Genomic DNA, 25,565 nt, shown 5'->3' with positions numbered 1-25,565 from the left:
TACGCTTAAAATTGTTTTTAACATTTGCTTAATGATTGTGAGTCGATAGTAATATTAATGTATATTACATTAAGTTTTTACTATGTATTAACCTACCATCAGACAATACTTAATATATTGCTGTTTGGTAGTGTAAATCAATACATTTAAAAAATGACAAACGATTTTGGCAAGCTATATTAAATTTAAAGTTAGAATCGATTCCAAATTTAAATTCTATCGAAAATTACAATCCAGACAAGTAACTCTTTTTCATTAATCATATTGTATGGAAACGAAAACGATGCAATTTATATATGTGAAAAAACAACGGTTTTATTATATATATTGCCGTGGAAATAATAATAACGAACCAAAAAAAAATTTAGTAAACATTTTATTTCTCGCAAGACATTTAAATGGAAATTGAACGCATCAATATGAATTGAACAAAATTCCAGACTCTGTAACTGACGTAAACACATTTCAAATCAGTGATATCTGCACGTGAAGCTGACATGATAAATAGAAAGTATTAAAATGCATTAATGAAAAAAAAGTATTTATATTTTTGTACCGGTATAACAACTATCTCGTTCTCATAACGAATTTGAATATCAGCATGAGAAATACCGGTCTTAAACGAAGTATTATACAAACTAATTTAGCAGAAGTAAATAAATGTGACACAAGTTTCTATTTTATTCAGAATAAAAATACCATTAGGGTCGGCAAACGAGCCAAGTTCTTCGCTTGATGGTATAATTCAAGATTTGAATTTACTTTTTATCTTGACGAAGATCAGTTATAGGATTATGCTGGAACATTTTAATTTTATTTAAATAAGAGCTGTTCTTGCAGCTTGACATACTTGACTTTGAACGTGATGAAGATATCGATGAAACTAATGAAATCATATCCTTTTTTCATAATCAAACTTTTTACTGTTGAAAAGAAACCGTTGTAATATGTTGTAATTACTTAAAAATTTCTGTATATGTGCGTGTTTTGGGCGTGTGTGCGTTTGTGCATGATAGTAATAATAATTCTATATTATGCAGTTGAAGAATGACGTTAATGCTTCAAATGTATAATTTCTCTCTATACATTAATTAAATATTAGTAGCGTCTACTTTATAAAAACTATAAATTACTAACAATATAAAGAAAAGTATAATTTGCACTTTTAACTTTATTTAATAAGGCATTTTTTATACATAAAACTTATATTCGTTTCATTTTTGTACTAAGGTCTTTGAACATACTGATCGGTAACAACCTTAGTATGAAGCATCTAATTGTCTTCCGAAGCCGTGGCAATCTGTGCTTCGATCCGAGCATAACACTTTAACTGCGCTTATGAACGTTTCAGAGGTTATTAGAAGTGCTCTAGAAAATTACCAACTTATAGTTGTTGTATTAATGGACTTCCGTAATGCATTTAATTTTGTAGTCACCAACATCTATACATATAATAAAATTAGAGTGTCTGTTTGTAATATTAAAATAGCCCTTTTATACTCAATGCATATGTATGTATAAATTATTTACCAAACCAAAATAACATTTTTGAAAATTTTTGTCTATCATTTTGTCAATTTTAATTAATCTCTGCAACGGCTGGACCGATTGTCAGATAACTGATTATAATAAAGAGTAACTTAGGCTACAATAATATTTATTTTTTCTAAATTCAAATGCGTACGAGATCGCGGGTGTAGCTAGTACTATATATTTTACGATCTTGTAATATTTGTTCCTCTACGTTTAACTGGTTAAGTTCAGCTGGTTCGATTGTTATCTACGTTGGTGATCGCAGTTTCTACAATTTTGTATGCCTTGAAATTGTAGTTCCTCAAGGAATACTTTCCTGTATTTTTTATGTATACTATTACGTTTCGAACTTTAGTATGATCTGCTGTCAACGATGTTATTTAAAATCTGTAGTAACAGCTTTATTAAATATTTCGATACTAGATATAGTAAAAAAGAATGCCTATGGTAAAAAACTAGATTCGTTCGCTTACATAGACTCAAGTCTTTATTTCAATTTTAAAGTAATCTTATCCCATCTGTTTTTCGTCCGCTTTTGATTATGCCTTTTTATAATATCACGGTACTTCAAGATCCTTTAATATGGAATTACATAGAAATTTACACTTCTCCAATCATGAGTGTCACAAAAGTTTGAAATCGCTCTATGATAAATAAATTAAAGTAGGTTTAAAAAGCTTTCAGCTATATAGCACACGTAGGGAAATTACTTGATAATCACAATACATTAAACTTTGTAACAAGCTTCAGAGTCAACTTTAAGTTAAAGTATGTTTAAGTTACAAAATCTCTAAAAATTTAACTTTTCGAGCAGTATTTGGTAGTGTATGTCTATTACATAACTAGCTATATACTTTGTTGCGACCGACATAATGGTCTTAAGCAAGTATTATTGTATTTTAAGTATATTTTCGATGTTCCAAATTTTCAAAAGTCACTCATAATTACTTAAAGAAACGAAAAGGTGGAAAGAAAGAAGGGCGGCTCGCAATACTTGAAATTTATCAAGGCCATGACTTTTTAAATACTTCAGATTATTCGGAACATTGTTCAATCACAACAAAACTCCTTACATTTGAAAATAATAAGAGAATTCGACTTTTAGTCAAGATCCACTTAACATTAAGTACTGCTTAATTCGTTTATTGAGCTGCCTCCCTATAACCTGACCTTATTAATACGAATTATACTTCACAATCTACATATACATATACATAAGAATATTTATTTAAAGGTAAACTTATATATTCTACTACATATTAAATAAAAAAAATTATAATCGTCTTAACACTTGACACCAAAACAAAGTAAGGCAGTTTTATGTTCTTAGATTATTAAAGTTTGAAATTGTATATTTGCGTTTGCAACTTATGACGTTGTGACTCGGGAAAGATGAAATATTATAAGAATATCGGTAGCGGTCAATAACCCATTCAGAACATGTTTTTGCAAATACACTTCAAAAATTGACGGCGAAAAGGCTCTGAATGTGATGAGCTCAGAGTAAGGGCTAAGGCAAGTCTTAAAATTACTTTTTTCTTCGTCATTACTAGATATATTTTTATATTATTATCTTACATTACAAAGATCGCTAGATACATACATGGAATATAACGGATAAGTAACACTGAGTGTTTTAAGTGATGAATTAGTGTTTATTTGTCTGCATCTCGTACTCGAGGATCAAGAAAAACATTAGGTGGAAAACTATATGCGTTGGATGAGGTTCTGCCTTATATATATATATATATATATATATAAGGCGGTGGCCCAATTTGCAGTCAATTTGTGTATAGCCTAGTAGGAAGTAAAAGAGTTAGTGATTTTTACACGTAAAATGTTTTATTATTGGAGCAATTTACATTTGTCTTGGTGTTTAGAATGTCTTTTTACCCAAATAAGATAGATAGATAGAAAACTAAAATAAATAAATAAATTTTGGACAACATCATATACATTACTCTGATCCCAATGTAAGTAGCTAAAGCACTTGTGTTATGGATAATCAGAAGTAACGATGGTACCACAAACACCCAGACCCAAGAGAACATAGATAACTTATGAACTTTTTCTTCATTGACTCGGCCGGGAATCGAGTCCGGGACCTCGGAGTGCCGTATACATTAAAACTGGTGTACACACTACTCGACCACAGAGGTCGTCATGTAATTTAATAAGGTTACCGTTGATGACTATTTCTTGAATAAAACGCTCCTATATAGAAAAGTCACCCGATTTATTAATCTAGATAGGTTATCGATCTACCTTCATTTATTCGTCGGCTTAAATGCGATTGAGTTACAAACTCGTGTTTGATTTATTACAGCGCTTAATAAAATCGAATATATTCCAGTCAATGTTACCTACATTGCAAATTCCTAATACCCTTCCTTATTCCAGAAGAAATAAAACGAACGGCGAATATCACTTGGCGGTTCGCTCGGGACGTTATTCAGGTGTTAGAAAAAGCGCAATAAAGAAGATTCGAGCGATTTTAGCAGTTAATATGATTTATTTGATAAAACTGCACGCATCGTTAGACTGCATCATTAGTCTAGTGACTAACTTATAAGGCCGCAAAACTTAGTTCCACGTTCAAACCCTGGGTTAGAGAAATAAATAGTTGGGTTGTCTGTTGACAAATCTTCAGTAGCAGCCCGGACTTTGGAAGTTAGGAATGTATAAATTGCTTTGCCTTGAAAAGCGCATAAGGTCGTTAATCCTGTGTTTAATAACTTTCCGGCTGTGTTAAATTTGGTTTGGATATTAAGTTGTGTGCAAACATGAAACACACACTGCACAGGATTCTAGTCCTTTTCAACAATGGCCGAAATAAATTAGGTTGTTATCATCAAACATTGCTTATTTTGTCTTTTGAAAGTATCATAAATTAAGCATGTTTTAATCCTATTCAAATATACCGATCTGATTTTTCTTTATTAAAGTTTATATGGCTGTCAAGGTACATTTTACCATGATTCGCTTCACTGGAACTTACTACGTTGTTCTGGTGTATTCTTTATTACTTCAATCTAATCTTTGAGTGGATGAGATAATAGCGCAATGAATCACGATTCGACGTCCAATTTATCAACTAGCGGCCTGTATAGCGTTTACAGGTATTAAGATGAAAATATTATCAGCATAGATAAGTCACACCAAAATTTAAAGCTGTTTTAAAGGCGTATACATAAATTTGGTTTGTTTGTACATTCATTGTAATAACAATTTAATTTTTTTTGATTACCAACCAATATCTCGTTTTAAAATCTTCTACTATAATATCAAACGCATTCGTCTTTTTAATCATCTATAAAATGTATATAGGTACATATCTAATAGATTTGTAAGAGCCAGTGTAAGTACGAGCCTAGCGACCCCATGTTCCCATCAGTTCCCTATTATTGAAAATCAATATTGTAAACAAAGTTTTTGCTACTAACTTGAGTTTTTTGTTATAAATAGTATATTTATTTTAACATATATTAATGTAATTTTATCTATGAACCTGTGAAGCAAGATTGATATTTTTATTTGACCGGTATTACTGCCATACCACCTATGTAAGTAATTGAAACAAAAGTTTAGTGAATTATTGCGAACACAATACCTTTTAAATTGTACCACATTGAGTTCCGGTCGAGTGAAAAACAATTCTTCAAAGGATCATGGAACAGATAAGTCTTGACAGAGCAGCGATTTTTAACACGGGTTTAGGGTTGTTTGTTTCGGCTCAAGAAGGGGTGATCCGCGTAATTTACTTTAAAACACCGCTGTTGTTCTGCGACTGATGAGTCTTGGAACAGATGGTCGTGATTAATGATACCTTTTTACACACAGATTTAAATTTAGGGCGCGTTTTAAATTAGGATATTTTTAGATTTTTTCAAGGCTTACATTACAACCCTTTCAAACAAAGTAAGTGCTTCATGCTTAGGCACCTTTATTATTAATAAATAATTTTTGATCCGTAGTTCATCCTGTAAATAATTGATTTTAATTATGAGTATTAAATGGATATAGTTGGATGTACTTATGGTATCAACAGATAAGAGTTTTTTTTAATCATAGGCAAAATTATGTTCAAAAATGTTACAAAGAAATACTAGCAGCGGAGACTTAGACACCCTGTGTTTGCTTTGCTTTAGGATTTCGCAACGCTATCCCTGTTAAGAAAAACACTATTTTAGACCCTGACACAGACTTAAATTAATGTCTGTTGAGGAAATACGAGACATTAAATTTACATAATTGCCTCGTGCATTTTGTCTTATGTAAGAAATTGCAATATATTGTAATTCTAAAAATAGTCACTAATACACATATATCACTTTGTTTGGCTTTGTTGAATAATGAATTATAGAAATAAATCGTGTGATATACCTAAAACAAGCTGAACCTGCGGCTTTACATGCGCAAAATTTATAAAACACAAATTTTATCAATTCCCGTTTTACATCGTTTTAAAGTAATATAATTAATTTTATTTTATAAAATCCATTCTTGGTGGATCCATCTGCAAAACCCTATAAGGAATCTTTCTGCAAAATTTCAAGGTATATAACTTCTGAGATATGGTGATTAATCAGGGAGCGGTTTTTCGCTTTTATGTGTATTGACATTACATGCGCAATTTGCGAGTTTATATAAAATATCTCTTGCCATTGGTTTATGAGAGTAAGAGGATAAAAAGTGCACTTGTATTTTAAACCGCAACATTGTTCAGTGCCTGGTATATTTCTCGAGTACGATGCCCTGACCAAAATCGGACTGAGGATCTATTTCATCATTATAATGCCGATACAAAACCACTTGTAAGAACATTGTTGAATAAAGTAAAGTAAAATAACATATTGATGAAAAACATTTTTCTTTTTTTGTTGTATTATATAAATACTATATGATATAGATGGAATATGTTCCAAACCTTCTCCTCAAAGGGAGAGGAGGCCTTTAGCCCAGCAGTGCGATTTTACAGGCTGTTGTTGTTGTTGTTGTATATAGATACTGAACTAGAACATTATATTTATTTCATAAACACAATTGCAGTTTATAGGGTACCGTACACAAAGGGTAAAACGAACCTATTAGGTACTAAGACACCGTACTCCTTCCATCCGTCTGACCGTCTGCCACCAGACTGTATCTCATGAACCGTGATAGTTAGACATTTGAATTTTTTACAGATGATGATGTACTGTTGCCGCTACAATAACATATACTAAGTGCAGAATTAAATAGATATTTAAGCTCCCATATAATATATTTTTTAGGTAGAATTATAGATAATTATCTCGTTCTCAATAAAATAGAACACCTATTGGCCTTTTTCCATTTCGTAGTCAGCAGCTGTTAATGTAACATTGTAAATAGTGTGTTCGTATTTGCTACCATACTTATGGTTGATGTGTTTACGTACACAACTAATAAGTTGGATAAACAAGTGTTACTTTATCTGGCGGTATCCTTGGTGGTAGGGCTTTGTGCAAGCCCGCCTGGGTACCACCCACTCATCAGATATTCTACCGCTAAACAACAATACGTATTGTTATGTTCCGGTTTAAAGGGTGAGTGAGACAGTGTAACTACAGGCACAAGAGACATAGCATCTTAGTTCCCATGGTTGGTGGCGCATTGACGATGTAAGGAATAGTTAATATTTCTTACAGCGTCATTGTCTATGGGTGATGGTGACCACTAACCATCAGGTGGCCCATATGCTCGTCAGCCAACTTATACCATAAAAAAAAATCTGGCTTTGTCATTTGGTGGATCAGGTGCTGGTTCCCATTTTTTAAGGTGTTTTTCGTCGATGTGATATTACAGGAATATTTCAAGTTCCGAATATTATATTATTCCACGTTTTCCTGCTTCGACTAACGAATAATTTACAATTGAAATAGGCTGTAAATGGAAAAAGTTTTAATTGAATAAATTATAAATATCTGTTATTTTGTTTTAAAGTATTATATATATTAGTATTAGTTCTTAAGTATTGATGGCAAAGAAAAAATTGTATTAATAATATTATTTTAGGATATTTATTATGTGTGGAAAATATCACATTAATTGTGAACTAGTCGAAGCTGCCTTATCTATAGACCGTCAATATACATTTAACCCACCGAGGGGTTAAATAAAAAACGTAGCTCATATACATCCCTGAAACTCAATCTATCACAAAAGGAAATTTGTTATAAGCCGTTTCAGAGGTTTAAATGTGAAGAGTAACAGACATACTCAATAGCGTATTTATAATATAAGTATAGATTCACTGCACATTAACTCTATTCTATATTATAAATGGTTCTGCATCGCACAACCACTCTATGGAATCAGCTTTTATCTTACCGATACGACTTGAGAACCTGTAAGAAAAGTGTGTATTAATTTCTTAAAGGTCGGCAACGCACCTGCAAGTGGTAATAACTTTCCATCAGGTTTTCATCATGCTCGTTGGCAACCTGTAACTTAAAAAATAGAATTTTATATTGAACATAAAAGACAAAAAAAAGGGAAGATTAATTTTGGATGAATAAATAAAACTTAAATTTTCTTTCATTAATTAGTCATTTCAAGTTGTACTTCAAACAGAAATTATACAACCTTTCAATAGAAACCTCATTTATTGAATTTATTATTTTCTATGTTTTCTTTGAATCCTTAGCTTTCAATAACATGTGGTGCTATTTATTATTTAAAGTTTTCAGTTATATAAAATTAGCAATACAGAAAACGGTCACTGTCGTCTTTAGGTGAGCATTTGTATTTATGACTCCCGACGGTATTGGCTAAGTTTAGCCATAAAAATGTCTAGACTCCAGTTTACATATTTAATTATGTAAATTCGAAAACATTTTCGAGGCAAACAGATTGTCGATTTGAATATATTTTCATTTTGGTTGTACTCTCATTTTATTTGTAATAAATGTTTATTTTTATATAAGCATAAGGTACGCTACATAATTATATATATAATGATGGTGACTATGGAAATTTACCTGACTGGATTTTACCCTTCAACTCTTAACAAGCATGACACTATATTGACGATAGTTGACCGAGCCAATAAGAAAACAAATTCTGTTGAGGCCTTTCTTGTTTCTAAAACAGTGTATTGGAAATCCGTAAACAGCGTTCTATTACCACGTCTTCAGAGTAGAATCTTCTTGTCATTATTATGATGTTTCAGCTTATAACCTGCCTTACGCATTCAAAGTTTCTTTTAGCAACGAAACTGCTAATTAAAACAACAAAATCGGTGTCCAATCTTTCCCTAAATTTAATTACGAGTAATAACATTTTAGTTATGTAAAATGGAAAACCTGGGGGCGTATACCTGTGTGATGGAAAATAGTAAATAGAAAATCATTACACCATATACACATACCGGAAACAGAAAAACCAATCGCAGTTAATTTGATGTGTGCCGTGTATCATTCCCAGTAATTGAGCACTTTTAGGCACATTAATTGCTTTCGTAAAGTATTATATACAACCACCTTATTTATGTAAACAATACTTAATATGTTTTATTCGTTTTCAGTACGAAACAAGAGCCTTCAATAGCAGCGGGGTCTCCGTGACGAACAGTTCTTGTGACAGTTTTGCTTGCGTCATCACCATAAAGCCCGAACCCGGTACTGCGAAGTACACTTGTGAGGTTTCCAGCGAGGGTCCCAGATTTGCAGTCGATAGAAAATCGGCTAACATGACATTGGGTGGTAAGTGAAATTTATATATATTACTATACTTAAAATTATACAATTATTGTATGCGTAATATAAAATAAAGATCTTTTGTAAATAAATAAATTTCTGTCATCAGTCTGTGTAATTAATGATATTGTACGTGTAAATCTTGCATGTGTTAAGACTTTAACCTGAAATTATTGAGTATGATGATGCTTGATCATAATATTACTCATATTTTAAGCATTAAGTCTAAACAATTGTCTCAATATAATAACTGTTAATTAAAAAAACACTACATTATGAACAAGATACTTGTTCTAACTTAATTATAATCAAAGTTAGAGAGCACTTCGTATCGTTGATTATGACCTTTCGATACTAGGGTAGTGCTATTATAAATTTCAATAGTAAATTAAGGATAATAGATGGTCAAAGTTTTAGTGACGGCAGGTCCATTGAGATCTGAATATATATAAAGTAAAAGTTTCTTACCTAAAATAGTAGTTTAGTGAGAAGATTATATATTTGGTTTTTTCGTAAGTGACATATACATTAGTTAAATATAAAAAATTCAATCCAAAAGATTCATGCTGCAAAATTTGTAGTAAGTACTTTTTGACAACTTACTTGTATCTCTGTGGTAACTTTTATTCAATTTATTTTATTTAGCACACACAATTAATACCTAAATTTCCATAAAAATTCATTCAGATTCATGTCTAGTTATACGAGCTCTGTATTAATCACCTTAAAATGTATATTGATTGAAGATATATTGAGGCATGATTTGAAGAAAATTTAAAAAACTAATTTTAAAAATAAGTTTTTCTTGTATATTCAGATAATTATATGATGAATATTATTATTTCGAACGTGTCTCACTCTTCAACAACTTGTGACACATTTTGGTAACAAGTAACTCGAAAAGGTCAAGCATGAATCTTTAACAGAGACGTGACGCTACAAACGTAACCTATAGTTACGTTTTTCTTAATTACATAATTAAGGGAATACTAGGAGAAGAATAAACATCAAGCCAGCAATAAATGTGTCAAATTACTTTTGTTCAACAGTGCTACCTGAATATGAGCCACTGATTACTGGTCTTCCCACATTCGTGAATGCGGGCGAGCAGGCGCTCGTCAACTGCACTTCTGACTATTCATTGCCAGCTGCAACAATAGACTGGTTCGTGGATTCTGAACCTCAAGAGGTGAGATTTTTGTCAACATATTTGACTTTTGGTAGATTTTGTATTCTTCTCTGATAGGCTATTATTTTTGACACGATCTATGCAATATCAAGTACAAGTTTCTGATGTAAAACGTATACAATTAAAATATAATATATTGGTTCTATAAGTTTAGTACGAATATACGTATATTTGAGAAGAATAAAAAATAATATGCCATAAGATTTATGATATTAATTACACAATCATATGCAGAATAAACTTTATATATTTTTTTGTATTTTTAGTATATTTTTAAAATTATACTCATATCAATTTAGATATGTTCGGATTTGAAAGTATTTTCTATTATAATGTAGAAACTATAAAAAGAAAATTTCATGTCTTTTTAAAATAGCTCGAGAAAGCAAGCTCTTTCCAATTCGATTTCAAATGTTCTTCAAACAGTGATATCGTTAGAATCGACCTGTTATTATCTTGTTCCGATCTAAAAAGCATTTCTGAAGAAAACCTCTTCTGATAACTTTGCCTTGAGTTAACCTAAAGTTCTGAAACACTGTATATACAGATCATTATAGAGTTTAAATACAATTTCATCATTTATAAAGATTTGGCAAAAATTTGGAGTGATTCAGAAATATTTTATTTAATTGAAATTCGGAAATATCCTGCCGAATTCTTGTATATTAAAACACAAAAAAATGGTTTTACAGTTACAAAGTTCGCTTGTGAAAACCTAACCATTTGTCAAACAACGAACGACCTTTCTTTAATATTTCTTTACAGGTCTATTTTTTTGATTAAATGTCTACCAATCTTAGGTCTTCAAATAATAACAATATACATATCATACTTATCAGTACGCGTTGGTTATTCAACAGCAGTAGCTACTCAATATGAAGTACATCCTGATCATGCTGAAATTACTGTGTCCAAGTAAAAAGTCAGAGTAACCCAAATGTATAATATTAGATTTAATAGAGTGTACTTTGCGACACATTGGGTGTAAGTGAGTCCAACCACTGCAAATCAAATGAAAGCAAGCTTTGTCTTCTCTTTCTTCAATATCTGACTTGAATTGATGGATCGTCTTGAATCACTTTCCTCGTCTATTTGACGTCAAGTGATCCTTTAAATACATTAATATTTTTTTTCCATTTGTTTAAAAGCAATTTTAAAACCTAATGGTGACAATTCTGATACTTAATAAAAACAAATTCCAACGAAGTACAGAAAAGTTAGCAATGAATATAGAAGTGTTAACTTTCATCGTGATCATGATTAAGTTCTTCTTGAAAAGTTGTAAGTTTCTTGTTGAAAGACCAGCACTGAGTTACCAAATGACAGTGCAATCGTTAACAAATATGACAAAAGGACCAGAAAACTTGAAAAATTGTATTCGTTGATTAAAGACAAGAAAATATGAAAGATACTTTATATTTCCTGAAATATTCGTAACTCAGATTTATTATAAAAAAAGTTCTGACCTTTGCTTCACAATAAACTCACTAAATATATCAAGATGTTTTGTTTTAATAATTGCCATGATATTAATTATTTAAAATTAGATTTAAAACAATTATTTAACACAACGCAGTTGTTTTTAAGATTTAACAAACAAATACCTTATACAAAGAGCACAGATGGCCCAGCGGTTAGAACGCGTGCATCTTAACCGATGATTGCGGGTTCAAGCCCAGGCAAGCACAACATATATATGTGCTTAGTTGTGTTTATAATTCATCTCATGTTCGGCGGTGAAGGAACCTGTGTCTAATTTCATCGAAATCCTGCCACATGTGCATTCCAACAACCCGCATTGGAAAAGCGTGGTGGAATATGTTCCAAAAACATTCTCCTTAATGGGAGAGGAGGCTGTAGCCCAGTTGTGGGAAATTTACAGGTTGTTACTGTTCTATTACTGTTAAACAAATACCTACGCAAGTAAAGATCAAATTAGTTATTTTGCAATTATAGAAAATATAAAATCAAGTCAAATAAACAAATAATTAGATAAAGTATCGCTCAACGTTACGCTGTATTCGTGAAATTCCAAGAAAAGACGTTTTCTTACATATTATATCGCGGATAAAATCAAATGAGAAACACATTAGTGTGTCGTCTTTGACGCTGTTCTCTGGTGTTGTTATGAATGTTTATTTTCTTTCCTTACAAGTATTATTTATATTTTTACTATTGGAATAAAAGTTCTTTGACAGATGAAAACAAAATGGTACGGTCACATTTGGCGATGACGTTTTACTCGTGTCACTTACACTAATTTATATGCGTTTATTATTAAATGTATTTATGTTCTTAAATAATAAAAATTTGTATTTTATCAGAAGTTGAAAAAACTTTTGTGATAGATTTATTCCTTTCGGTAATGTATAGATTTTTTTTAATCCTCTTATATATTTTGATTATTCATATCAATTTTTTTTTGTCTACGAATGTTATAAAGCTGAATACTATATTTATTTGATTCAACACCCTAATCTCAGTAACTAATGGTGCGATTTGAAGAATATATTTCAATTTTAATAATTAATTAATTGTTTCCTATTTATCGATCCATACCATCGCGCTTTGATCAATAGGGGCAAAAAATGTACGACAGAATCTGTAAAGGACGGAGTGAAGTTGAGACGCTATATAAATAAATGTATATAAAGAAAAGTCACACATCTACAGAAAATTTATTAAAAAAAAACAATGAGATTGTAACAAATGTCCTTTAGTATGTATCGTTTATTTAAAACGGTGTCATAGGAATTTTTATAACGTACAAACTTAGAGAAAATATTTTCGTAAAACTTTTCCTCGACGCTGCGTATTTGCATGATGTAAATTGTATAGTGATAGCCTAAAGCATTTGTTTTGTCGGCATGAGGATGAGTAAATGCTTTAGCGTACTTTAGTTTTGTACTCTTGTTCTTTTACGTACAGATTATTCTTGTTGTCTTTTTATTAGCTAATATAAAGCTATTTTGTTATTCTGCTAGAGATTTTAGAATACTCCGTAATATAGGATAATTTTAAGTTGTATAGTTTTTAAATAAATACATTTTGGTACTTTGGAAAACTCGTAAACGTTTTCAGTCGGATTCATTCCGATTATAAGATTAACGATTATAAGTGCCGAGATGGCCCAGTGGGTAGAACACGTGCGTCTTAACCGATAATTGCGAGTTTAAATCCGTGGGAAACTTACATGTGACTAATTTCAACGAAATTCTGCCAGATGTGTATTCCACTAACACCGACCGCATTGGAACAGAGTGGTGGAAAATGCTCCAAACCTTCTTCTCAAATGAAAGGAGGCCTTAGCTCTACAGTGTTAAATTCACAGGCTCTTTATGTATAGTAAAAAAGTAAAATAAAGTAAACGTCTGTAAATTTCCCTGCTGGGATAAGGCCTCCTCTTCCATTAAAGAGAGGGTTTGGAACATATTCCACCACGCTGTTCCAATGCGGGTTGGTGGAATAGACATGTGGCAGAACTTCTATGAAATTAGACACATTCAGGTTTCCTCACGATGTTTTCCTTAACCGCCTAGCGCCAGAAGAATTATAAACACAAATTAAGCACATATATATAGTGGTGCTTTCCTGGATTTGAACCCGCAATCATCGGTTAGCATGCATGCGTTCTAAACACTGGGCCATCTCAGCTGTTTATGCATGTATGACAGTAAAAGAAATAAAAGAATAAAAAGAATAGTAAATGCATCTGTGTTTTTGCTTACACTTGTACAGTGAGATGTCTAGTCTTCTTTGAGACTACAGGAATGAGATATGAACAACTTAAACAATATATACTGTTAGTACTTTTTTTTATATACTAGTTTCAATAAAGTGACAGATATTTTAAGAACACTTAAAACTTACACCTACTAAACTAAATTCAATACTAAAACCTAATGATATGGCTCACCTTTGCCCTTTAAGACACAATAAAACACTTTAACCTTCTGACGCAAGCGTTACCAACTTACACTTAATCTGATATATAATCAACCTACCAATAATTCTACTATAGTCTATTTTAACTACAAGAAGGTAAAACCATATAAATAAGATAATTGCTGGAGAACCGGAAAATAGCGATTTGAACGTCTACGAAAATGTTATCGAAATTTTTGAACTAAAATTAAATTGGATATAAATAGATAATTGGAATAGTTGTAGTATAAATAAATATTTATTAATCAAGAAATATTAGTAGTGAACAATATTGTTGAACTATTAGACAATCATTATCATTAGCATTCCTTCTTCGATTGCAATTAATTGTTGGTCTAAAAACTAAAAATGGGACAAATAACTTAAGATTTTTTTATACAATAATAAATAACTACAAGACTATTTAGGTAAATTTAATTGACCCGGAATGTATCAGTGGTTAGAGTATCTTAAGTGATGATTGCGGGTTCAAACCCAGGCAAGTACCATGTATATATATGACTAATTTCAGCAAAATTCTACCACATGTACATTTATTAACACGCGTTGGAGGTGCGTGGTGGAATATGCACCAAACCTTGTCCTCAATGGGAGAGGTGGCATTAGTCCAACAGTGGGAAATTTACAGGCTGTCACTATTATTAAGGCCAAATGTCTAAAAAATATCACCAGCAATTCTAAATACAGATACGAATATTAACAGCTCCGTAGGTAAACAGATGCAAATAATTTATTCCGAAATAAAAATACATAAACCGCTTTGGAAAGAGTTAAGTTGCGAGTGTAAAAACGCCTGTTTATTCTTGTTTTCGTTTTACCACTTTTGTAGAACATAATTATATAATGCCCGTTCTATTTTCTTTGTAGCGACAGTGTATAGAGAAAACTATTGTCCTCAGAAATAAGATTATTATCAGCAAAACTAGCTTTGAAACTAATGAAATGACTTCTAACTCCAATTATCGTTGCTCGTAATGAATTTTATTACTAAAGTTCTGATAAAATAATAAGATCAAATATTACAGAGATAAACAGATGATGTTATTACATTATACAAATTATGACAAGTTTTTATGATTATAAAATAATATATGAAGGCGTGTCTTGTAGAAAATATTGTTCATTTCTGTGTGCTTCAAAAAATATTGATTTCTGAATAAAATCCTGCATTCCATTTTATCCAAAGGAATAAAAGGATCTAGAAAGTACTCATTTAAAACAAAAAATAAATCTAAGACTATATATTCATCAAAAATAGTCTTAAACAAATATACACGCTGTATTTTTGTTAAAGACTCAATATTTTTCTATTAATTGGACATCGTCCAAAAATGACAGACATTCTAATAGAACCTTTTTAGTTTGGAAACTTTTTTTCAAACGTATATATAGAATTATAGAAACGATATACTCGAATTTCTTGAATTGTTTAAGTGTACTCTCATCAGTGAAAAACTAAGCCCTGAGGTTCTGTATCGTTATAGAAGCTTTTAAACAAACTACTCTCGACCTTTTTTTATTACAAAGTTTTGAAAATGGAACAGCATAAAAAACGGACTTCATAACCGCCAATATTTCTTAAAATTTTTTAACTCAGAATTTAAAGACTCTATTTACCGAAAATTGTAACATAATAATATGATTAGTTGTATGGCACCGTATACTTATACAAAATTGAAATAAAGCTGTTAAGACCTTAGGGTTAGGAAATTTTTTTTGTTACTTTATTGTATTGATATTCAAATTAAATCAAATATTTTATATTGTATTATACAACAAGTCTTTATGTATTTTTAAGAATATTTGCAAGATTACGTGGTGAACATTGTCGCTTTATGAAATATTAACCATTTCTTACATCGCCTAAGTGCCACCAGCCTTGGGAACTGTAATATTACTTGTCAGTAGAAAACTTGATAAGGTATCTTTTCAGAAGGGCATTCCCTTCCACTGAGTAAAATGAAAAGATATTTAAATAAAAATATAAAATTCCCACAGCTGTGCTAAGGTCCACTTTGAGAATTATAAACACAAATAAAGCACCTAAAAATTCAGTGGTGCTTGTCGGGGTTTGAACCAACAATCATTGGTTGATATGAACGCGTTCTAACCACTGGGCCATCTCGGCTCTCTTAAAATACCTGGTACGTTTTTGGGAAGTAAAGACATAAAGAAGATATAGAGATTTTGTCTTATCTGTTACACATACTCAATCACATAACAGGAGATCGTATGAATCGCTGAGTAGTGAAAACGGTGCACGTGTCTCCAATAAAGAACAATATGTATGTATGTATTTATGTATGTATGTATGTATGTATGTATGTATGTATGTATGTATGTCTGTATGTATGTATGTATATATGTATGCATGTATATGTATGTATGTATGTATGTATGTATGTCTGTATGTATGTATGTATATATGTATGCATGTATATGTATGTATGTATGTGTGTAAGTACACTACGCACATAACGTTCTGACTAAATATTAACGAATACGACAATGTCCAATTCAACTTAATAATGCAACTTTACATACAAAGTTTGAAAAAAGCCGGATAAAATATTATGACAGTAGTTGTAAAATTCCTTACAGCGCTAAAATTATTTTCAATATCGAAAAACATAATGGACCTCTGTATACCTCTTGCTACACAAAACCATTTTTTCCGTTCAATCGTCCATTGTTCGTAGCACAGTCGCCATTTTAATTCTGACGTGTCATTCGGACGATTATTCTTTTTTGACGCTTCGAGGAAATTATAGCGGCGGCACAATTTATAAATGAATAATATAAATAAGGAATTACCATTTTTCTATTAAAGATTACGCGGAACGAATAAAGGGGGGACTATTATTCGGTTGTTTCGTGTTAATTTTCTTTTTTTTTTTGCGCCGATTTTTCACGCAACCGTAATTACTTAACATTTGGAGCGTGTGTTTTATTAATTGTTGGTCGAATTTTGACACTTTCCCTGATAAATATTTCTTAGTAAGTAAGTCGATTATATTTTATAGAGAAAATAAACAATCTTCAGTTGATAATCTAACTATTATCTAATAAGTAAGGAGTAATTGTAACTATTTATTTAATCAGTCTCCAACTATAAATACATACCCTTCAAATCATTATCATTATAGTATATAAAAAAGTAATTAAAAATTTAAAAAAACCCCCGACTTTATTAAAACCAAATGTAATGAACGGAACGAGATATCCATAAACAATTATAATTCCTATGAAAAAATAACTAAGACGGAAAAGCCTATAAAAAGGAAAAAATAACTTTAAACTTATGTTTGTATGGGAGTACTTATGTATGGAATTTTTTTTATAATGTTATCGCGTCGGGGGACCGCCCTATTTATTGGCTAAACGTTTGTCAAAGTTATTTATAAGTATTTAGGTACTTATTAAGTTTTTTCTTAGTCCTATATTCATTTATTTCGTTTGTGTTATGCTATGATGTATCGTATACTTGTATATGTATATATTATATAATTTTATATGTAGGTATATAGGCTTTGCTTCGAGAAAGCAACGCGCACGAATTATGTTGAATGGCGCGCACGAGTTGCATTGCATGCCGCCGCCCGCACGCAGCGCGGCGACGAACGCGGCAAGAAGCGAGCGCGGGCGGCGCGGGTGTGTCGCGGGAGGGGGAAAGTGGGCGGAGCGTATCGCTATCGAGTTTGGTAACCCGAGCGGGCAGACACGCGAGGGCAGACGTCGTTGATGGTTGTGTTTTACATTGAAAATTTTTCGAGTCAATTTAGTGTGAGTCATCGTAGAAATTTTGGTTTTAGTATTGATTAGTATAGTTTGGTTGTGTATTAAGTTTTTAAGTTGATTTACCTGGATTTCATAATACTATTTTTAACATTTTCGTTGTAATTTAATATTTTGTTTGGTTTCTAATTTAATATCTTTTATGTTTTGTGAGTAAGTTGCGGTCCCCCGACGCGATAACATTATAAAAAAAATTCCATACATAAGTACTCCCATACAAACATAAGTTTAAAGTTATTTTTTCCTTTTTATAGGCTTTTCCGTCTTAGTTATTTTTTCATAGGAATTATAATTGTTTATGGATATCTCGTTCCGTTCATTACATTTGGTTTTAATAAAGTCGGGGGTTTTTTTAAATTTTTAATTTAATTTTTTATTTCATGCTTTTTGTAGGAACTCCTTAGCGATTTTATTCCATTTCTTTTGATTTCTTTGTCGTACCTTTTAATTTGTATAGTTTGTGTTCATAGTTTATGCAGGTGTTTTTAATCAAAGGTTTTAAACATTTTCAATTTAATTTTTGTTTCATTATTTTTGTAGGGATTTCTTCAGGATTTTATTCCATTTCTTTAAATTTCTTTGTCGTACCTTTTAATTTGTATAGTTTAGGTAAGTTTTTAATAAGTCAAGTGATTCAAACACTTTGAATTAAATTTTTTGGTTCATGTTTTTTGTAGGGATATCATTTATTTCTTACGTTTTAAGTTGTTTATTATGAAAAAAAATTGGAAGAATTTGGTGAAAATTTATGTCTTTTTTATAAACAAAATTAGAATTGTGAATTCATAGTGATTTAAACATTTTGAATTTAATTTTTTGGTTCATGTTTTTTGTAGGATTTCATTTATTTCTTACGTTTTAAGAATTTGTTGTATATTATTGTTTCTTTTGAAAAAAAAAATGGTATAATTTGATGAAAATTGATGTCTTTTTATAAAAAAAATTAGAATTGTGAATTTATAGTAAACGAATGACTTTTTATTAAAAAAAATGGTACTGGGTCGAAAAAATAAAAAAAGCTCAATACGTAGCTAAAAGGCGCAAGTTAACTCAGCTTGACGAAAATACTTTCGACAAAAATAGCTTCTTGTCATCACAAGCTGCTCGAAAAGCTGAACTACGTAGTCAGGAGGATTTATTAAATAGAAAACGTCGTTTGGATAGTGATGCAGCATCTAAGGCTTTACGGAGATCCAAAGAAAATAGGGTTAAACGTTGTTTTCGTAATATGAAAAATGCCAGTTGTACTAAAATTTCGTGATCTATTGAAACACCATATCAACGCACTTTCAGGCATGCTAAAAATGCAGAGTCTACTGCTGCTTCTCGTTTAAATGAGACCTTGGAACAAAATTCGTTAAGGCGGGCTACTAATACGCAGCGTACTGCTGAGTCTCGTTTAAATGAGACCCCGGAACAAAGTTCCTTAAGGCGGGCTACTAATACGCAGCGTACTGCTGAGTCTCGTTTAAATGAGACCCCGGAACAAAGTTCGTTAAGGCGGGCTACTAATACTCAGTGTACTGCTGCTTCTCGTTTAATTGAAACCCCAGAACAAAGTTCGTTAAGGCGGGCTACTAATACGCAGCGTACTGCTGAGTCTCGCTCAAATGAAACTCCGGAACAACATGCTTTGAGGCTTACTAGCGATGCAGTAGCTACAGCTTTGTCTAGAGCCAAACTTAGGACTGATTTTCAAAATTCAATAAACAAATTTGCTGACACAATTTGTTTAATCTGTAATAAGCTTTGCTATCGTCAGCAAGTACAGTCAGTAAGATTAGCTAGTTTGCCAGAAAATATACTACCTAATGAGTTAATAGCACAACATGACGTTATCTCTGCCTGTCACCGATGTGTTGGTATACTACGTAAGTCAAGAACACCTACTCAAGCCTACTGGAATAATATGTCATTGGATGAAATTCCTCCAGAAATAGCGTCACTATCTGATGTAGAAGTACGTTTGCTAAGTAGGATAATTCCATTCGTGAAAATGGTCAAACTTGGTGGTCGCTTCGGGCAGCATGGTTTCCATGGTCAGGCTGTACTTTTTGGTCAAGATGTTGAAGAAATCGCTGAGCAGCTTCCTCTGAGAATCAGTAGTGCTGGTCTAGTGATTATTTGCGAACAATTAGAATCGGTTGAAAGGTTACGTCAATTTTCTGTTAATATTCAAAAACTGCGAGCTGCATTAGATTGGTTAATTGCCAATAATCCTTTGTATAGAAATGTTACAGTTAATTTTAATAATGAAAATTATGATGTTCACGAAATTTGTCATGTTCAAAATGATGACGTAACACATCAGGAAAAAAATACAAATGAAACAACTTGTTTTCAGGATATTGGCAATAATCGACGTATACTGAGAGGTTCTTTTCATCAAAGTCATAGTAAATTCCAAAATTTTTCTAGAGGAAAACAATGTACTGCGAATGCAGCAGTAGCTATTACAGCTGCAAAAATTAAAGAAACAGATACATGGTCCCCTAATATAATTGATTCAATTTTAATTTCTGGTGATCGTTTATACTCAAGTAGTATACGATCTCGAAGGGTTCCTAATCCGGCTGAAGCTGATGTAGAATATTTACGTGTTCATGAGTTGCAAGTCAATTTCGAAGCGTTGAGTTATTCATGTCTTATACAAATTCAAGACGAAACTTATTCGATTTGCGGCCATTTGACCGTAAGTATTGATGGATTTCCTAATTTAAAGAATGGTTTAATTCAGTTTTTTACCGAATCTGATGTTGATGGTGGAGCTATTGTAACTTGTAATGGGGTATCGGTCGCAATATGGAAAAACGACAATTTATACTACTTGTTTGATTCCCATTCAAGGGGACCAAAGGGTCGAGTGGCTCAAGATGGAACAGCTTGTTTGATGTCTTTTACCAATATTACACAATTGTGGTCAGTTTTAAAATCAAACCTACCAAAATCCCAAGGGAATAGGCCAGGCGATGATCAATATAGCATTACAAAAATTACTCCTGATGTACACCGATTACATCAAAATGAAACTGAGCTCCAAAATGACATTTATACTACAGCAAATACCCAGCAACTGCAGTCATCAGAATTAACTAATGAAAATATTGTTATAACCTCCTCAGTTTTGCGTGTTGTAGATGAACCAATTCCTGAACTGTCTAGTGTTATAGAGAACAATAACTGTGATCAGCTACCTGTTCATCAACTTCGAAGGAAAACTGACGCCCCTTTACAAATAGCCAGGGAAAAAAGAGCAGAAGAACTGTCTTGGTTCAAATTATTTCCTTACGGTAGAAATGGTTTACAAGAAAATCGAGCTCATTCTATAACACCATTAGACTACTGTCAAGCTAGAATTATGGGAGCTGATAATCGTTTTCAACGACATGACTATCTGTTTTATGCATTATCAGTAATGGAATTTTATAGAGCAAAACAAAATGTAGGGGTTGTTTTGAGGATGCGCCAGGGAGAAAATCGACCCGAAAACTTAGTAGAAAATATTCACCTTAATATGCGAAACATGCGCGGATCGAATGCGTATTGGCAGAGTGCGTGTTCGGGTTTAATTGCTATGGTAAAGAATATAGGGCCACCTACGTGGTTCCTTACATTGAGTTGCAACGATCTGAATTGGAACGATATACTGAAGGCGTTATTAATTGCTGCTGGCAGAGGAAATGAAAATCCAACTGATTTAACCTTTAATGACAAACAAGCGTTGGTTAACGGTCATCCTGTAACTCTAAGCCGGCAATTCATGATCAGAGTTAATGCATTTATGAATTATTTAAAAAATGATCATTATATTCTAGGAGGCAATGTCACTGATTTCTGGTGGAGAATTGAATTCCAAAACCGGGGAAGTCCACACCTGCATATGTTGTGCTGGATCCAAAATGCTCCTAATTTTGATACTCCTCAAGGAAAAAAATTGATAAGTGACACTGTTTCTTGTTCATTAAATAATGCAGATGATGAACTCAATGATATTGTTAAACGAGTCCAAATACATTCCCATTCTACCACATGTTATAAAAACAGGCAGGACCAACATTGCAGATTTAACTTTCCCAGACCGGCGAGTGATGACACAGTTTTATTGGGACCCGACGAAACTTTACGGAATAATGGACGATTTTGTATTTTGACTAGAAAACCTGAAGAGCAATATGTTAATAACTACAATCCGCAGATACTAAAACTTTGGAAAGGAAATATGGACATCCAACCGTGTGGTAATGTTACTGCTGTTTCGTATTACATAGCTAAATACACTTCAAAGCACGAACCTCAGGATGTAGGTCAAGCGGTAAAAGATGCAGTAAGCAAAGTCAGATCTTGCCATGGGGATATTGGTAGGCAATTATTTGCTGTTTCTATGGCAATACTAAACCATCGCAGAGTGTCAGCTTGTGAATGCGCATACAGATTATGCCATTTAAAACTAAGAGATAGCTCTCGAAAAGTAGTTTTTGTAAACACATGCCGACCTCATGAACGCTACCGTATGTTAAGATATGACAGTGACGACGGTCAAACATATCGAAATATATTCGATAAATATATTCAAAGACCAACAAATCTGGAACATCTAAGTTTAGCAGAATTTGCCGTCAATTATGAACATACAAGTCGATTTGTAAACGACGAAGAAAACGGTGATACTGAGGCTTATGAATACTTAGAAGAGGGCACTGAAACAACGCGAAACTCAATCAGACTTTTAAATGGAAGCATAATGAAAAGGCGAAGAAAGCCAGCAATTTTAAGGACACGCTATTATACACAAACAGGAGACCGAGAAGGCTATTTTTATAGCTATCTTGTAGCCCATGTGCCATTTAGGAATGAAGATGATTTACTGGCTGACTTTGAAACTTGCGAAGAAGCTTTTATGGAACAGCGAAATTTGTTACGTCCTTTTCATGGAGATTCTGTAGAACAGTTTCAGTTTATTGAACGCGAGCTTCAGCAAGTCATTGGACAAGTTTTAGCGTTAGCTGAACCTCCTTTATTAAATAATTTCAATGGTCAACAAACAGAAAACTTTGATGTAGGAGCGATTGTTGAAGGATATGATCCACGAATGGCTGATGCTGATGTCGATATCGAAGGAGAAGAAGTTGAAGAATCATCACACATCAATATCACGGACGCCGAATTTCATCACATGGTTAGGAGCATGAACTTAGAACAAAAGAAAATATATGATGAAGTAACAAAACGAATAAGAGATGAAGTGATAAATGAAGCAAACACAAATGTTCCACTTAAGTTATTCGTTACAGGAGGAGCTGGCAGTGGCAAATCTTTCGTACTTAAAACTTTAGTTCATCATATTCGACGCTGTTACGCTCCCACAGTAGATCAATTGTTGAATGCAAGTTTTGTTGAAGTTACAGCACCTACAGGAGTAGCAGCACGGCTTGTAAATGGAAAAACACTGCATAGTGCATTTTCTCTCGGCATAGAAAAAGGTCGAGCTACAGTCTACAGGCAAATGACAGGACAACGTCTGGAAGACATGCGAAGAAAATGGCGTTATATCCGTTGGCTTGTAATTGATGAAATATCAATGGTATCATACGAAGTTTTACGTTCTATACATCTCCGTTTACAAGAATTCAAAAATTGTCCAGATATTTTTGGTGGAGTAAACATCTTAGTTTTTGGAGATATAATGCAATTGTCACCTGTAAAGGGTAGCTGGTGCTTTAAACAACCTCTTGTATTCCAAGGAGAGCCCCATCTATGGCATTATTTTGGACTTTGTGAGCTTCAAACTAATGTGAGACAACAAAATGATAGCCAATTTATTGATATATTGAATAATCTTCGGGTGGGAGAGTTGAGTATGGAGCAGTACGAAATTTTACTTGAGAGAAGTAGAGTACCACTGACTGGAGATTTTGCTGATGGAAATGCTGTACAGATTTTTCCTACCATAAAATTGGTAAATAATAATAATGACAAAATGGTAGAGTTAATGGCCGACTCAGTAAAAATTTATACAGTCAATGCTCATGACGAGTCTAAAGAACCTGCCACCTATGGCCAAAAACCTATCCACGTTTCAATACCTCAAGATCCAAACTGTACAGGAGGGTTGCTCAGTTCAATTAAAATTGCAATCGGAGCTAGAGTGATGTTGAGAGTAAATTTAAAGGTGTCTGAAGGGTTAGTTAATGGCAGCATTTTGCATGCAGCAATTGAATGGCATGGACTTCGCCGGGACCAACTCGAAGAAGGTGAACTTCCGAAAACAATATTTATTAAATTCGATGACGAGTCCATTGGCAAAAGTTCCAAAGACCAAAATGGCTTGATTCCTATACAACCACACAGCATAATTTTTCAAGGTCTTAGAGGGTATGGTAATATTGAAAGAACAATGTTTCCAATTATTTTAAGTTGGGCTGTTACTGTACATAAGTTGCAAGGAACCACCGTTGAAAAGGCTGTAGTATATTTGGGAAAAAAAATTTTTGCAAAAGGTCAAGCGTACGTTGCTTTAAGCCGAGTAAAAAGTTTAAGTGGTGTCGCTATTTGTGAGCTCGACCAAAGGAAGCTGTTTAATAATCCTCATGATAAATTGGCCTTGGCAGAATTGCAAAGGTTGAAAAGCAGTAAAGATTGATTATTATTTTAAATAATTTTTAAATGCCATAATTCTAGCTTGACAGAGTCCAAATTACATAAATTGGTATATATAAATATGTTAAATTTATTAAAAAAAATTATGAATTGATATACATATGTAACTATATCATTAGTGATATACAATTTCTTTAATTTTAACTTGTAAGGTTTAACATTCTAAATGATTTGGTAAATAAATAAGCACACTTTTCCTTTTAAAACAGCATGTACAAGCCAAAATTTTGAAAAAATTTTGAAAAATATTTATTTGTTGCTTGTGGTAGTGTCCACCTTGCATTTTACGAGGTGAAATGAGGTGAAATTTTCATTTCATTCCACCTTGTCCACGAGGTGGACACTACCACAAACAACAAATAAATGGATGGATATGAATATGGATATCAAATGATATCAATATATCCATAAAGCGCCATTCTGTAGAGGCAGCCATCTTGGATTTTAAATTTTTCATACCTAATAGTATTTCACTAGTCAAGCCCTTTCATTTGATACCAATATTGATCAAGTTGTAATAAAAAAATGTAAAGCACCATTTTGTAGAAGCAGCCATCTTGTATTTTAAATTTGTCATATCTAATAGTATTCTACTAGTCAAGCCCTTTCATTTGATACCCATATTGATGGAGTTTAAAAAAAATATCTAATCTGTCATTTTGTGGCGGCGGCCATCTTGGAACAATTTTCATCAAACTTACGTAAAAACACTCTCGACATTTTCTACT

The 25,565-nt window shown here is 32.5% G+C and overlaps 1 protein-coding gene across 1 annotated transcript in view; it reads left to right on the top strand.

The window, feature by feature from the left end:
- Positions 1-25,565, top strand: part of LOC124530097 — a 136,344-nt gene that overhangs the window by 88,411 nt on the left and 22,368 nt on the right. The window contains exons 3-4 of the mRNA XM_047104095.1: positions 9,080-9,257; positions 10,301-10,440. Coding sequence (XP_046960051.1) covers positions 9,080-9,257; positions 10,301-10,440 — 318 coding nt within the window. The remainder of the gene's footprint in view (positions 1-9,079; positions 9,258-10,300; positions 10,441-25,565) is intronic.

This window comes from Vanessa cardui, chromosome 5, assembly GCF_905220365.1.
Source record: "Vanessa cardui chromosome 5, ilVanCard2.1, whole genome shotgun sequence".
NCBI classification, from domain to species: Eukaryota; Metazoa; Arthropoda; class Insecta; order Lepidoptera; family Nymphalidae; genus Vanessa; species Vanessa cardui.
The sequence above is the reverse complement of the archived record's forward strand: the minus strand, read 5'-3'. Positions and strand labels throughout refer to the sequence as shown.